Source organism: Beta vulgaris, chromosome 3, assembly GCF_026745355.1.
Source record: "Beta vulgaris subsp. vulgaris cultivar EL10 chromosome 3, EL10.2, whole genome shotgun sequence".
Lineage (NCBI taxonomy): Eukaryota > Viridiplantae > Streptophyta > Magnoliopsida > Caryophyllales > Amaranthaceae > Beta > Beta vulgaris.
Genome location: NC_079204.1, coordinates 51,679,397 through 51,695,463, shown reverse-complemented (window position 1 = coordinate 51,695,463; position 16,067 = coordinate 51,679,397). Strand labels below are relative to the sequence as shown.

The following is a 16,067-nucleotide window of genomic DNA, read 5'->3' as shown; positions in this document are numbered from 1 at the left end:
TTGTAACTCGCAATTTGCTGTTTGCTGTTTTTGAAACCACGAAAATGGAGAAAGGATGAAGAGAAATCGTGAAAATGGAGGAAGGAGGAAGACAAACCACGAAAAGAGAGAAAGGAGGAAGAAAGTTGTGTTGTTATGGAGAAATCAATCGAAAATGGAGAAATTCTTAGAAATTAAATTAGTACAACCCTAGAAAAAAGCGAGAGAAATGGTAGAGGAAGAAAGTAGGCATAAATTGATAGATGGATTTATGAGGGATATCTTAGATATTTTAATAGGTTAGGTATAGTAAAGTGAGGTTGCATTTAGCAACCATGTTAAAAATTTGTAAAAGAGAGATCATTTTCAAAACTTTATGATCTACTGTCCAAAATAAACATAAAAAGTTAAAAACTATAATTAGAACGTAGAACGATTAAATAGGCATAATAAATAATAGTAGAATATAAAGAGTATTACTTATTGGAACTTATTAAAGCTTATCAATTCCATTTTTCCATAAAGTTACTATACCAGAAGGGAGAAAGGGTAAACCGTAAACCTGAGGCACTTGCAAAGGATAATATTTTTGTTAATTTACTGATGCACTTTAAATAAGGTTAAGAGGAAAAGGGTGATCCTACAAACCAGGAGAAACCTGAAAAATCACGATAACCCCATGACAAGAAAAGGAGAAGTTGGAATTAAACCTCCAATCTCTTAATTAGTGAGAACATTACCATTGTTCATTCACTTATTACGAAAATCCTTGTTCTACAGATATAAAGTACTAACTATAAACTATGCGCTTCTAGGGTACTCCAAGAAAAAGGGTGCGTGGAAATCCTTGTTCTACAGCCCTGTAACATGTGAGAGTAATACCAATTATCTAAAGTATTTGTTAAAAATTTTAACATTCTACGTAAAAAGATATCATCTTTATTGACTCATATTTTTACATGATTTCAAAAAAAAAAAAAAATCAACTGTACGTCTAGACCTCTTGTCGTCTTCCATAAAAGTTAAACATCCATTTAGGGTGTGTTTGGTTGAATAGAAAACATTCTTAAGAGAAAGTATTTTTCCATGAAAAATATGATTCCATAGGAAAACTCAATTCTAGATTGTTTTCCTTTGTTTGGTTACAAATGGAAAGCAATTTTGCTTTAAACCCATTTTTTGTTTGTTTGTGTTGCGTAAAGTTGACATAGTGAGGGAAAGTGTGACTTCCTTTACCTCATTAGGAAAAGTAATATTGCGTAAAGTTGACAGAGTGAAGGAAAGTGTGACTTCCCTTACCTCATTAGTAAAGTATTATTCCATCCTTGGTAAATAAAATTTCACTCGTACTTTCCCATACTTGATCAAGTCCAAACCAAATAGAAGAAAGTGAGGAAATTAATTTTTTTTTTTTTTTTTTTGTTGAGAAAACACCTTCCTTCCAACCAAACACACAAAAAGAGAATCACCTAGACATCAAATTTGAAGACTTCCCCTACTTTATCAGAGACAAAATGCCCCAAACCCCTCTTAAGAAAAAGGATCTTTGTAGCCCTTGAAACCAAAATAAATGATAAACTTAGGGGTAGAACAACTGGCTTACAAATTAATCCATGGGATTCACATTTATCAGCAGTCCACTAGTTCAAGACTTTTTTTTTGTTGACCCTTGAAAAACAGAAGAGTTCATAGCACAATTTAAGGGAAAGGGAACAAAAGAACCAAATATCTTAACACAATGAAGTATTTCCTTTGTTTTTCATAAAATTTGCAACACTATGACCTACAAGTTTACTGTATACAATGTAGACAAATACTTCACTATAACCATTTAGCAGTTTAGAATCGGTTTCAAAATGTTTGACACGGATTCACTTTTACATTATCCAAGCACACTGCACACTCCCTTAACCGTATTTTGTGAGTTCTACGTAAGACAATATATATTGTCATATAGGATTTTGTTCGATTTGTCTCAACTTACAATATCAAAATAGGAATATCAACTTTTTATAACTTTTATCAGGAAATCAAAAATATTAATAGTTAATTAATAATTAAAACTATACGCTGATCTGATTTCTAATAAGCTTGTCAAAAAAAGTGTATCAAGTATTTTGAAACTAGAAAAAGTGTAAAAAGTCAAAATTTTAAAAATATATGTATTTAGACATACAATAACATGTTACATAATAACAATTGTTTCATACTTAATCATAAAACATAATCAAAATAGAAAACATGAATAATGTAAAAGTATAAAAAATTTAGAAGACATATGGAACATTCAACATCTGTTTCACAGAAAAACTTAAGAAGACAGCACCCAGACAAAAACCTAACATGCTTATTAAATACATCATCCAATTTCAACTCACAGCCGAAATGACTGCTTAAATATGCTGCTGACGAGCAAAAGATACAAAACAATAATGTTAATGATAATAATAAGATAATTAAATAGTAGCAATCCAATTAAATGTCAGTGGAAGTTTACCCAAGAATGATAATTAAATTAATAACCAAAATCATTTCAAGTATGACCCAGTGTTGGGGTTTTAGACTCCAGCAGTCATGACCAGCTCATAGGCATAGGAAACCCCTATTTCTTCATTCAACTGTACAAATAGACACTTATTATAGAATTGATACTCCTTGCGCTCAAATTGATACATACACAAGTTCGTATGATAAAAATCATACACACGATGTATGAAAAATTAAATCATAAATACAAGACCAATATCAAAGAACATGTACCAACATATATCAAATATGTATATATGTTCATTTGGCTTGTTAGTCATGTACATGTGCGCATCATGTTCTATGTACAAACGTGTGCAGAATCTAGGAGTTGCTCCTTATGTTTTTTTTATATAGGAAATACAAGATAAATATACTTTTTACACTTCTAATTTTACTTTATGAAACTTTTCTCTTACTTTTAGAACTCCTCTTCGACGTTTTGCGCACTCTTTCTCATATTTTTTTCCTGTCTAAATAAATAATATTCTCTATAGACAACCTTTTTAAAGCAAGCCACCTAATGAAAAACGCGAGAAAAACAAATAGGAATGATGAAGAAAATACGTATTAATAAGTAAAAAATAAAAATAAGACCTTTTACCAAGCCATTTGAATATTTCAACAACACATAGATATTACACCGTATAGCTTTTTTTATCCGAAGTACCTTTTTATCTTTATCATATGACTATTTAAATTTTTTTTCAAAAAAAGTTCGAAACATACAGGTACTTTGACGAGTTTCATGTCAATGTCAACTAACTTAACTACTTAAAATATTAGACATTGGATCAAATCTTGTCTACTTCATTCGCACATTTGGCTCTCTCTATATCAAAAATTTTCTTGACAAGTTCCATTGACTAGCCACTTGTATAGACAAGTAATAATTCGGTTCCTAATCTAACTCCATATTTTTTTTCTAATAGAAAATCTGACTCCATGATTTACATTACTATTTGCCATAAAAGATGTTAAATGTACAAAAGAAATGATATTTAAAATCACTGCCCTCTTGTAACAAGGGCGTACTAACTACTAACTCAACTAGATGCCCTGGCCGCTAAATTTGATAGCTAATCAACAAACACATCAACAAGAAGGGGCCCCAATGAAAAGCTTACAACAGAAAAGATATATACGACCAGTAACCCAAGTAAAGAAATCAGTAGAAAGGAGATCTGCAAAAACAACAATCCTATTTAACAAATAAAATTTAGAGTTTAACCGGTAAAATTTAGAATCTTACCTTTTAATTTAGTAACTTTGACAACAAATTTGACCAACTATTCTCGTAAATATATTTGGTAAAATATAGCTGATTGCTAAAAACTGATTAGCCTTTGTATATATTGTGAACATGTTAACTAATATGTTAGTATTATAATTATGGACAAAAAACTCATTTATATATTCTCTCACCTAATCTTTTAAAGAAATTCAAAGTTTTCACCCCAAAACTCTATCTTTGCCGAACACCATAGACTTTCTAATTAGTCAAAAACTTTAAAAATGATTCAAATTCATTTTTTACCAAAACTCTAATTGTCAAACATCTCAATATTACACTTGTTTGGATATCCATGCACAAAGAGAAAAAAAGGATGAGGAAAGAAAAAAAAAGCTTCATTTTCCTTCTAAATCTCTGCAATTTTGGTGCGATGATGTTCATTAAAGAATAACTGAAAATAGATCCATCCCTTCCTTCCCTTCCGAATTTCGTTCTCTCAACCTCTCATTCAAATAAGGAAACTAGTTTTCCTTCCTTTCCCTCCATTTCCTTTTCCTCCATATCCTTTTATCCAAAACAAAGTGTAAATATGATAGATTTTTTATTTCCTCACAGAACAAGGGTTTGTTCTCTTCAACATAAAACAATCAAATTAAATTGAACTGAACTGATTGCAACTGAACTAAGTGAATTGAATTGAACTGAATTAAATTATAACTAATAGAAATGATTATTAGAGCTGAACATTAATTGATTAAACTGAACTACACTTCACTAATTGGAACTGAGTTGAACTGAATTGAAAATAAGTTGAGGAGAAAAGGTCCAAATGCTTTAAAATCATAGATGCTCATGGAGTACTCCATAGTGATAGTGGTCCAAAGCTAGGACAGATCCTTGTGAACATCACGTGACAATGAAGCCATAAATATTAAGGAGAAAAAGGACACTGTAACTCTTAACATAAAATTACTTTTAGCTATCCAGCACATATCAGAATACTCGAATTAAAAACCCATATGCAAAGAAACTTTTAGCAAAGACCATTAAGTCAGTTTGATGTATGTTAGATGACTACATGTCAAAGAATCACACTTACAAAGTCTACCAAGTTAATGTCAAGTGGAAAATGAGGGATGATTCGGTGGTTTAAGTATTCCTCCCAATTTCAAAAAGTTTTAGGATCGATTCTCACCTTAACAAGTTGGAATGAATTTTCCTAACTTGTTAAGGAATCTCCTCACAAAAAAAAAGTAAAAATCAAATGCTTAAGAGCGCAAGCCCTCATCATTTTAAATGGTCATTGGTTGAACGAAAGTAAGTATTATTTTCTAATTATTTTCCCAAAAATTGTTGCCCAAAAATCCAAAAAGTCGTTTGATTGATCAAAGAAAATACAAGTTTAGAAGTGCTTAGTAATCAACTACCTCCAATTTATGGGAGGTACAAGTTATAAGCTTCTTATTCTTTTTCTTCGTTTACTTTTTCCAGCCAAACTATTTCATGTTTTCTACCTCCTAAGAACTTCTACCTTCCTTTTAAAATTTATGTCAAACTAACAAGCTCTAAAATATGGAACAATAAACATTCTTGGTAAATTTAGCGTTGCTTAGCAATTGGCCTACATCCATGAACAATCTCATCACAATTCACAGGTACTCCAACGTTCAAATTATACAATATAGATATACCACCCTATTTTATTCTCATTTTACCAATACAAACATCTTTAAAACCCTAAACCTCATAAACTAGTAAGTCTCTTGAAGTTCCATCCCCTTAAAAAATTACTCCAACATCGCCTCCGAAGCTAGCTCTTTTTACGCCTAAAATTGCTTTAGCCGGAGTTGATAACGCTTTCCAAGTAAGGGAGCTCCCGAAAGGCGCCCGAACGTTTACAAGTAAGCTTTTTTATCATTTAAATACTCATCCATACAAACCTTATGAGTTATGAGCTTATCTGACATCTTACAATCAAGAAACTGGATACCTAAGATATACATAAATTCCATGACATCTAGTACTTGCTTAGTAAAATCAATTCGCTAAGAAAAGATTTTCATTAATATCTAGTTTTTAGACCCGGGGTAAATATCTTTCATTTATTAATATTTAACTTTAAAATAAAAACATCAAGCATCACTTGATTTAGTAGTTAACACTTGGTATATATGCTTATGCTCACAGGGTCGAATATTATACAAAGCATTTTCTACGTCTTTTTCATTGCAAGTGGGTTACATATAACACTCTAAGGGAAAGTGTTACGTGGCATTATTCCTAGGAACGCCTTTTAACATATTAGTATAGACAATACTACTATAGCATAAAAAAGGTGACATACCATAAGCCAAAGCAGAAGAGAATGTGGTCAACAAGCAAGGCCCCACAAATCCAACTCAGAGCCACCCTTCAGGGAAGGTTTTAGTAGGGGCCAACCCCGTCAATCACTCTCCGATCAAAGATCTCAGCATCAGCCATCAGTTGTTCAGAGTGCTAGCTAATACTGTAATTTGCAATCAGACATTTTTTTTGTTTTCTACTCTTACATAGAAGACCCTTTTATTGCCTTTCGTAAATGACTTCAAATTGTCTTAAAAAGGTAAGGCTGCCTAGGTGAGCTACAAATAGAATTCAACCGTAAATCTTTACTTTCTTGTTAGTAAGCAGTAGTTTTTAGTTTTACTTTTTACCTCAGCAAATAGCAACCCTGTCAAGCAGTCAAGCTATCACTCCTTGCAATAGACTAACAGCTTGTTTGGTAGAAAGGATTTGAAAGGAAAAGAAAGGAAGTGGAAGAAAGTTTGTTACTTTTCAATGTTTTGTTCATTAAAAAAAAATTAAGTGAAAGGAAATGGAAGGAAAGACCCTTCAATAAAATTTCACTTTTCTTTCCTCCCAAAAGTGGGGGAATTCGGAAGGAAAGTGAAATTTTATACCAAACATGGAAAATTAAGGTTTTTTTCCTTTCTTTTCCATTCTTTCTTTTCTCTTCTCTTCCTTTCTCTTCTCTTTCTTTCCTTTACTAAAAATGAACCAAACACACTGTAAAATAATTTGGAGATACTTACCCTAAGAGAATAGTACCCCTAAGAAAAGAACAGAACAATTTTGATAGGGCAAGGACCAGGCAAAGACTTGATGGCCAGGGTAGTAGGTGGGGAATAATCCACTTGAAAGGCATATTTCCCAAAATGTATAATTTTAAAGAAACAAGTAAACAAAATATTCACCTCAAAAATAGTATCTATAAAATAATGCTAACCAGCCTCTTATCAAACAAGAGAGAGTAAGAATGGGGAGGGGGGGGGGGGGGCCTGTGAAGTCACTAATTCATTGCCATCATACTATCTTTAAGTTGGATGAAAGAGACTCACAATATCTACGTAAAGATTTAAACCCATAATTTAAAGTATCGATGACTTCCATCAATGTGCTACAATCTTATAACTTGTTTTCTCAAAAGTAAAAGTGATTTTTTAAGTTATAATAATTTCAATATATAATCGATCCCTTCTTTTAACTAATATACTTCTCTACCTAAATTTATCACAAGTGTCTATAACTCACCATGTGAAAGAAGCAACATAATGAGACAACGCATGAACCACTCACTAAATTTTTCTAGAATACATTCTCCAAATGTAAAGTAGACAGAGCCTAAACTTAAAATCCAATTAATCCTCAATATACTTAAATAAGAACTTATATTTGTCATAGGAACTAACCTACATAGCTCCGTTAATATAAGTGAAATTTTCCATGAGAATTGTTACTTCACACAACTTCTAACACTTCCCACAAAATAAACAAAACTTCATTGGGAATTATATTTCCAATCAAAGGACGACTTCCATAGTTCCACATGATATATCGTTGTTTCCTGAAGGCAGAACTTACATGCATACAGTCTCGTACAAAAAGGCAGGTCCTCTCATCTTTAAAGCATCCAAAACACAAAAATTCCATCCTAAATTAAATGTGATACCCACATGAAATATATACACACCTCTAAAAAAAATAAAAGAAAAAAAAAAAGATAAGGAAAAAAGAAAAACAGAAGAAAGTGAAAGAGTTGCAGCGAGTCTTTAAAAACAACTTAGTAAAACAACCCCCACACCAAGTATAGAATGATGGCCTACAAATAATTAATAATACTATAACAGCAAGTAAACGTCAATCTCTTAATGAAGTTTCCACCACTTAGTAACAATACATGACCGCATTTGACTCAGGCCTCAAGACACTCCCCTTTAAATTCTCTCCCACACTGCATCTCTTCCACACCTTTACTCTTGCCTTTGCTTCACAAACAAAACCCAAACATTTCCCCAGTTTTAACCTCCTCTTCTTCTTTCACTTCCACAAGATTCATTACTCGATCAGCACAATAACAAACACAAAAAAAAAACGCGTCGAGAAAAATGTTCTCGTGTAAGTCCCTTAGACAAAGTGCAGAGATGCTGCTAAAAGTTTTCTTAGTTCTCTTATTGAACTTGGCTGGCCATAATATCAACCACTGCTCTTACCTTCCTCATGCCAGTCCAGATTTCACAAACTTGAGCTCACTTGATCTAGTATCATCACTTAAGAAACTCAATCTAAAGGGTCATTTTGATTTAGACAATACTCGTCGTGTAGCAAAAGACTTTGGTAACAGATACCATTTCCTTCCAATGGCAGTTCTGTTACCAAAGACAGTCTCTGACATCTCTACAACAATCAAACATGTTTTCAACATGGGCCATAACCCGGAGCTAACTATTACAGCAAGAGGCCATGGTCACTCGCTTCAAGGCCAATCACAAAATCATGGTGGTATTGTCATCAACATGGAATCACTAGAAGAACCAAAGATGCATGTTAAGGCGGGGGAGCTACCCTATGTAGATGTTTCAGGGGGTGAACTGTGGATAAACATTCTGCATGAGACCCTAAAACACGGACTAGCGCCTAAGTCATGGACCGACTACCTTCATTTGACCGTCGGGGGAACCCTATCAAATGCTGGGATCAGTGGACAGGCATTCAGACATGGACCTCAGATAAATAATGTCTATCAACTGGAAGTTGTCACGGGTAAATTTTAAACTCTTCTTGCTCTATTTGAAAATATTAAAAAGTAAAAATAATTATCTTAAAATGAGCTTCACCAAACAAGATCACATTCACTGTATAAAAGATATTCAGGCCCATTTCAGGAAATGATATTGCTTTTTTTGGTAATGGTTGCAGGAAAGGGAGATATAGTGAACTGTTCAGAAAAGCAAAACGCCGACCTTTTTTACGGCGTTCTTGGAGGACTAGGACAATTTGGCATCATCACTAGGGCTAGAATCTCTTTGGAACCGGCTCCCAAAATGGTAAGTAAACCATATTATCTGACTTTTGTCTAGTAAATCATAAAGGTACCTGTAGTCATCTAAAAGAGCTTTTTTCACTCTCACAGGTTAAATGGAATAGAGTGCTTTACTCAGATTTCAACTTATTTACCAAGGATCAAGAACAGCTAATATCATCAGATAATACATTTGATTATATTGAAGGATTTGTCATAATTAACAGGACAGGACTTGTTAATAATTGGAGATCTACCTTCAGTCCGAAAGAACCACTGCAAGCAAGTCAATTCAGCTCTGAAGGGAAAACGCTCTATTGCCTTGAAATGGCCAAGTACTTTAATCCTGAAGATGCGAACATTATAAACCAGGTGAGTTAGAACCTCTGAACAGTCAATTTTTTTTCATGATACCCGTGCAAATCATTCATTAGTACTGAATCTCTTGCGCCTTTCCAAATGCAGAAAGTAGAATATATTTTGTCGAAGTTAAACTATATCCCCTACACAGTTTTCCAGTCAGAAGTATCATATGTGGATTTCTTAAATAGAGTTCACATATCGGAAATAAAGCTCCGAGAGAAGGGATTATGGGATGTTCCTCATCCCTGGTTAAATCTCCTTGTTCCTAAAAGTAAGATATATAATTTTGCAGAAGAAGTATTTGGTAATATCCTCACAGACACAAGCAATGGTCCGATCCTCATCTATCCAGTCAACCAATCAAGGTATCTATTTATCTGATATGTGTGTCTGTTCACTTACTACTCATACCAGGCCTTCCAAGTTCATAACCGGTATGAACATTTTTTGTTCCACACAAATTTGGTAAATTAAGAATAAAATCTCATCGTCTCCATAGAAGTAATAGATAAAAATATAGCAAATAGATGATGGATATAGATTGATTTTTTATACAACATTTGTTGCTGAACATACAATATAACAATGTTATTGACAAAAAATGTTTATGTTGATTATGAACTAGGAATTTCCCCTACTCACAAAGAAGACGTAAAGTGGAATCTTTTTCCCGGGTAAAAACTAAATTTAAATCTGTATTATACTGAACAGATGGAATGACAAGACATCTTTGGTGACCCCAGCAGAAGATGTTTTCTACCTTATAGCAATTCTAACATCTGCATTGCCATCTTCATCTGGATCAGACGGACTTGAAAATATATTAACCAAGAATAAAGGTATACTCGATTTCTGTGAGAAGGCTAAGCTTGGGGTAAAGCAATATCTTCCACATTATAACACTCAGGATCATTGGCGAGCTCATTTTGGGCCTAAATGGGATGTATTCGCAAGAAGGAAATCAACCTATGACCCTCTATCAATTCTCACGCCAGGACAAAGAATCTTCTACAAAGGGAGAGCTCTTTCATGATATTTACATCATCACAAGAACCTGATTCAAATAGGACGACCCAAAAACCATTAAGACAGAAGCATTGAAGTAAAGTCTGTAAGTAGACAATCTACATAACCGGCACATCTTCTAGCACCCTATTATTTAGGGGTTCACAAAGGAGTACAGCATTCATTGATGTACATTCTAGTATTTTCCTCTACACTGCTTTCAATACAATTTTGAACAAGACACTCAGATCTTTACGTGAAGTTGAAATTAAGTTGACGATAACTAAACTGCAGATACTGACGAGAATGTAAAATTGGAAAGACAAATAGAAAAATTAAAGTTTTTCTACGTTGTGCAGGAATTACTGAAAAGGTTTACAAATTGACCCACAGAAAAAGACGCGCAATAATATTACCTTTTGGTAGTCACCAATAAAGTATATAACACTAGAAAAACAACTAGATGCGCTGAATGTGTTACAAACGTACCTTTAACATGTTAATGTCTGTGACTGTAAGTATAAATTCTGAAAGATACTTCCTGGAAAAATAGTTTACTCTGACACACTATCTTCACTCCAGCCAAGGCCTGGTCGACGTTGCTCACCCTGGGGTTCTTCATAGTCACGCGCATCAAGCAAAGAAGCTTCAAAGTCAGTAGAGTCGCTTGCGATAGGAAGAAAACTACTTAAATCATCTCTGGCACCAAAACCTCCAGCTCGTACAACATCTTCAGGATCTATAGTAGCCTCCATATTTACCTCTGTTGATGGATCACTATAATTTGATGCTTCCATTTGTGCAATATCTCTCCCAGATCGGGGATCAGTCATATGAAATTGCACAGTATCTTTATCAGGGTAAGAGTCCAGCTTAGGAATAATATCCCTCTGATCCCTCTCAGATTCAGCTCCTCTTTTCCTCTGGCCATGGTCAGTCTTATCTGAAATACAAAAGGTTGTGTATTGAATTAGAGGAAGAAAATGAACATACAAATCATACAAAATAACAAAAAAAAGGTTCGAGAAATTGCCAGTAAGCAATAAAGAAACAAGAGACTTTACTCTAGAACATCATGCCAAAGCAACAAGAGGGATATATGAAACAGAAGTAAATGCCATGATTTCCATTTTTCTGAATGAGAAATTCATGCTCCACATTTACACTAAGCTCGGCTCTTTAGCATGAAGAAAGGATTTGGTAGACATCATTACCAATCCAGATCAAATGAGAAAAAAAACAATCATGTTGAGCAGTAATATGCCCCAACCAGCAGTTGGAAGGAACGGGGAAAAAAAAAAGCAATGGAATAGACAAGGCAAGATCGTTTTACTGCATTGACATCCAAACTCCTACTACCAACTCCAAGACTAAATCTGTAATATCTGGAAACTAAACATGACCATCTCTCTAACCCTGACAAAAAGAACCAAATTCGAATGTCCTCTTACCCTCCACCTCAGCACTTGCTCATCTAAGGAACACGCTTGGTGAATACTTCTAACACCAACTTCAAATATATTGTATATTATCAAGGAGAATATAGTAATATTTAATTGTCAGTAAGCAATAAAGAAACAAGAGACTTTACTCTAGAACATCATGCCAAAGCAACAAGAGGGATATATGAAACAGAAGTAAATGCCATGATTTCCATTTTTCTGAATGAGAACTTCATGCTCCACATTTACACTAAGCTCGGCTCTTTAACATGAAGAAAGGATTTGGTAGACATCAATACCAATCCATATCAAATGAGAAAAGAACCAATCATGTTGAGCAGTAATATGCCCCAACCAGCAGTTGGAACTTGGAAGGAACGGGGAAAAAAAAAAGCGATGGAATAGACAAGGCAAGATCGTTTTACTGCATTGACATCCTAACTCCTACTACCAACTCCAAGACTAAATCTGTAATATCTGGAAACTAAACATGACCATCTCTCTAACCCTGACAAAAAGAACCAAAACCGAATGTCCTCTTACCCTCCACCTCAGCAGTTGCTCATCTAAGGAACACGCTTGGTGAATACTTCTAACACCAACTTCAAATATATTGTATATTATCAAGGAGAATATAGTAATATATAATTGAACATGGAGACGGAAATCAAAATCAGATATTTCAAGACAATGCCTTAACATGACACGCCTGTGAAAGGCCTAGCATGTCAAGGGAGAAGGCTTAAATATCAACTCCAAGCACTCTACTCCAACCAATATTGAGACACAAATCTGAACAGAAGCAGAAGACCACAGACATTGTTTATAAGTTAATTCCCGTAAAGAAACTGTAGTTAGTTGAGTTTAGCAAGTTCAAATCATTTCAAGGACTCCAAACATTGCAGTCTGTATTCATCATGTATCAGCCACAATTTCATAGTCACAAACAACTTGACCAAAGAAAAGGTGAACTAGGATTATATCAAGTAGAATTACCGCATATACCAAGAAACAAGACACATACAATAACAGATAAGCTTCAGCTAGAAAGCCCTAAAAACTTATGATAATAAAGAAGCAAAATTGAAGTTCCGAATCCCAAGCAATAGATTATATTGACAGCTAAGGGTGTACTTATCTGACTTCAAATTCCATAATCACTAAATTAATAAGTTTATGTATATTGAGAAAGTGAAAGAACGCTGGGGTCCGTTCCTTTTACTCGGCACCAATATTATTTATGACAATGTCCACATAAGAGTATAAGCACCAAGAATTTATGGAATTAAGAGATCCAAAGTTCAAGTTGTTTACAAATGTAAAGCAGCAGAAGATAATACCAATTGTCATTGCAGCTCCTTTATCCTCCATGATGGCTCAAGCATACACAAGTGGAAGTGTCAGCACAGGAACAATTTATACTGATATACCCTGCAAATATAAGAATTTGAAGATAAGTTCCAAGTCAAGAAGGAAGAAAATTGAAAAGTGTCAAACAATATGTATTTAAATTCCAATACGTATCATAGTTCAAATTCTACTCAAAAAAAATTGAGCAAACACAATCACACAGATATGCTGTGACCTAGTAAGACTTGGAAGGATAGAATACAAAACTTTGAACAATGAGTCAATGGCTACAATTAATGAGTTTTGGGCCAATCAATAAGATTCAAAAAGTTTCATGCACACCAATATGGCTTTTATATGATCATGTTCAATACCCTCAATGCCTCAACATCTAAAAAACAAATTGCTAAGTTTAAATCAATTTCCATGATTCCTACTAACTTAATTGAGTTCTAACTGAAAACAGTTTTTCTCCCTCCATTTAAAATTAAGTAAATAATATTCCCTGTGTACCTAATTGTTGGTTCCAATTACTTTTTCGGGATCTCTAAATAACATGACCATTAATCTGCCATCACAATTATAAAAAGGGACATTTTCAAAATATTCGTTAGGAGAATCCAACAAGATTCTCCGTAGTAATGTTTCTTATCTATTAATGGGACTTTAAGTAATTTTGTCCTCGAAAAAGGAAATGGAGCCAAAAATTAGGGACCAAAGGGATAATACACTTTGCAATAGGCAGATTTCTCCAAAGAGACATTAACTTCACACTTCACAGTCTGGCATATTAATGCAAGAAATAGTGTGTATTCTACAGAAGAAGTGTCCAAAACCCCAATCCCCGCATAAATTGAGAGGTCTTGTCTTTCACCCCTTTCCCATGCAAGAACAATAACAAACCCTAACAACTTTGATTAGCAATCCTTCACTCCTCAATTAGTAACACGAGCACCGACTTAATGCTGCGAGAAAGAACACACATAGAAAGAAGCAATCAGTAACTCAAATCACTGCATCAATTCTGGATATTTGCATTTTTTCACCCTAATTTCAGCTCAAGAACACCATTAAATTCTAAACCCTAATAAATACGTTAACATCCAATAAGTCTCATTTCAAACCCTATCTTTTAATTATTCAAAAAATAATTAAAACAACAAACAATACAATTAAAATTTTCATTGATCAACAATAATGCTACGATGAATTGCAAGTAATCAAACAAGAACACCTCTAGTATAAAAATCCATCAGAAATCAAGTAAAAACTTTTTGTAATTTAAAGACAACATAGCTTGAATTTACAGTATTCAAATTAATCATCATTCGTATTTCCGACAGTACGAGCGCCAACAAAAATTGCATTTGCAGCAAAGAATTGAATTTAGTAGAAATTCAAATTCTAGAAAAAGAACAAATAATTAACGCAAAACAAACTAATAGAAATTGATTAAACACTATAAAAAGATATTATCAAAAAATTCCGCCAGAACATCACTAATAATTAACACAATTGCATTTGCAGCAAAGAATTGAATTCAGTAGAAATTCAAATTCTAGAAAACGAACAAATAATCAACGCAAAACAAACGAACAGAAATTGATTAAACACTATAAAAAGACACTATCAACAAATTCCGAAAGAACATCACTAATAATTAACACAATTGCATTTGCAAGGAAGAATTGAATTCAATATAACATCGAATTTCAGAAAGCGAACTAATCATCAACGCAAAAACAAACGTATAGAAATTAATGAAACACGATGAAAAACAAAAAAAAAAAAGATAATGAACATATTCCTGAAAAACATCACAACTCGGAACAAATTCAAAGGTTCCCAAAGGAGAGTCAAACAATTCGACGCAACGAGGCGACGAAAAGTATGAAAGAGAGAGAAAGATACCGTGAAGTGAGTATAGTTGCGTTTTCAGCAGAAATGCGGTAGAGAAACTCTGCGCCGTAGGTAAGTTTGATTTACCGCCATTGTTGTGATTGATTTGCTGTTTGGAAGTGGAAGACGTGGTAATGGATTTTGTTCGACACGTATTCATATTCATAACAATAATAAAAGAGAGACTTCTCCTAACCAAACAAAACTCTGTGCTAAGGATGAGGAGCTAGCTCATGTGATAGAGCACTCTCCTCTGATCCTTGAGGTCAGGGTTTCATCCTTATTCCCAGTATTATATTAGGGTATTTCCTTAGCATGTTTTGCATGCTTTACCAGCCAATGTGATGGTAGTTCCTACAAGGCTAGTAGCCTTGGTAAAACTCTCTGCTTCGTGAGAGAGTTTGTTTGGTTAGGCCCAAACAGTGGGTTTTCTTGCTTGCTTTGTTCCCAAACCCTTAATTTTGTATTTTTGTGCCACCTCAACAACTGGCCCACTTAAATTTGTGCCACCTTAAAAAAATTGGCCCAATGATTTTGCACTCAGATTTATCTCTTCTTCTTCACATTCTCTCCCAAACCCTTAATTTTGTGCCACCTCAACAACTGGCCCACTTAAATTTATGCCACCTCAAAAAAATTGGCCCACTAATTTTGCACTCAGATTTATCTCTTCTTGTTCACATTCTCTAAATCTGTAGATTTTAGGAAGAGAACGTATTGTGTCGGACTCGTCCGACACAACACTCTCATCGGATGAGCAACGCGCGCGACTTATTAAAGACCGAAAAAATAAAAAAAAAAAACAAAAAAAACACTTTCATCCCCTTCATCCCCTTCATCCGCTTCATCCGCCATTGTTCAAGAACAAAAACAATCAACATATCACGATCCACTTTCTCACTACAAATCTAGTTCCACTACTGAAATCTAG

At 34.0% G+C, this 16,067-nt stretch overlaps 2 protein-coding genes across 6 annotated transcripts; one reads left to right on the top strand and one right to left on the bottom strand.

Moving 5' to 3' along the window:
• Nucleotides 1-2,312: 2,312 nt before the first annotated feature.
• LOC104889406 (hypothetical protein) lies at nucleotides 2,313-15,302 on the bottom strand. Of its 5 annotated transcripts, none has more exons than XR_007272811.2 (4): nucleotides 15,149-15,302; nucleotides 13,228-13,318; nucleotides 10,935-11,388; nucleotides 2,313-2,597 (listed from the first exon to the last, which is right to left on the bottom strand). XR_007272811.2 is itself a non-coding variant. In XM_010674620.4 (4 exons), exons 3-4 carry the CDS (start codon nucleotides 13,256-13,258, stop codon nucleotides 11,000-11,002), a joined length of 420 nt encoding a protein of 139 aa, XP_010672922.1. In that variant the 5' UTR covers nucleotides 13,259-13,318; nucleotides 14,141-14,202; nucleotides 15,149-15,292; the 3' UTR covers nucleotides 10,773-10,999. The 5 variants fall into 5 exon arrangements, 3 of the variants coding, with proteins under 3 accessions (XP_010672922.1, XP_010672921.1, XP_010672923.1); XR_002039561.3 differs by lacking the exon at nucleotides 2,313-2,597 and adding an exon at nucleotides 9,956-10,494; XM_010674620.4 differs by lacking the exon at nucleotides 2,313-2,597 and adding an exon at nucleotides 14,141-14,202 and having other exon boundaries at nucleotides 10,773-11,388; nucleotides 15,149-15,292.
• LOC104889407 (cytokinin dehydrogenase 1) lies at nucleotides 7,857-10,692 on the top strand. Its single transcript, XM_010674622.4, has 5 exons — nucleotides 7,857-8,818; nucleotides 8,975-9,102; nucleotides 9,189-9,449; nucleotides 9,543-9,805; nucleotides 10,152-10,692. Exons 1-5 carry the CDS (start codon nucleotides 8,164-8,166, stop codon nucleotides 10,471-10,473), a joined length of 1,629 nt encoding a protein of 542 aa, XP_010672924.2. The 5' UTR covers nucleotides 7,857-8,163; the 3' UTR covers nucleotides 10,474-10,692.
• Nucleotides 15,303-16,067: the final 765 nt, after the last annotated feature.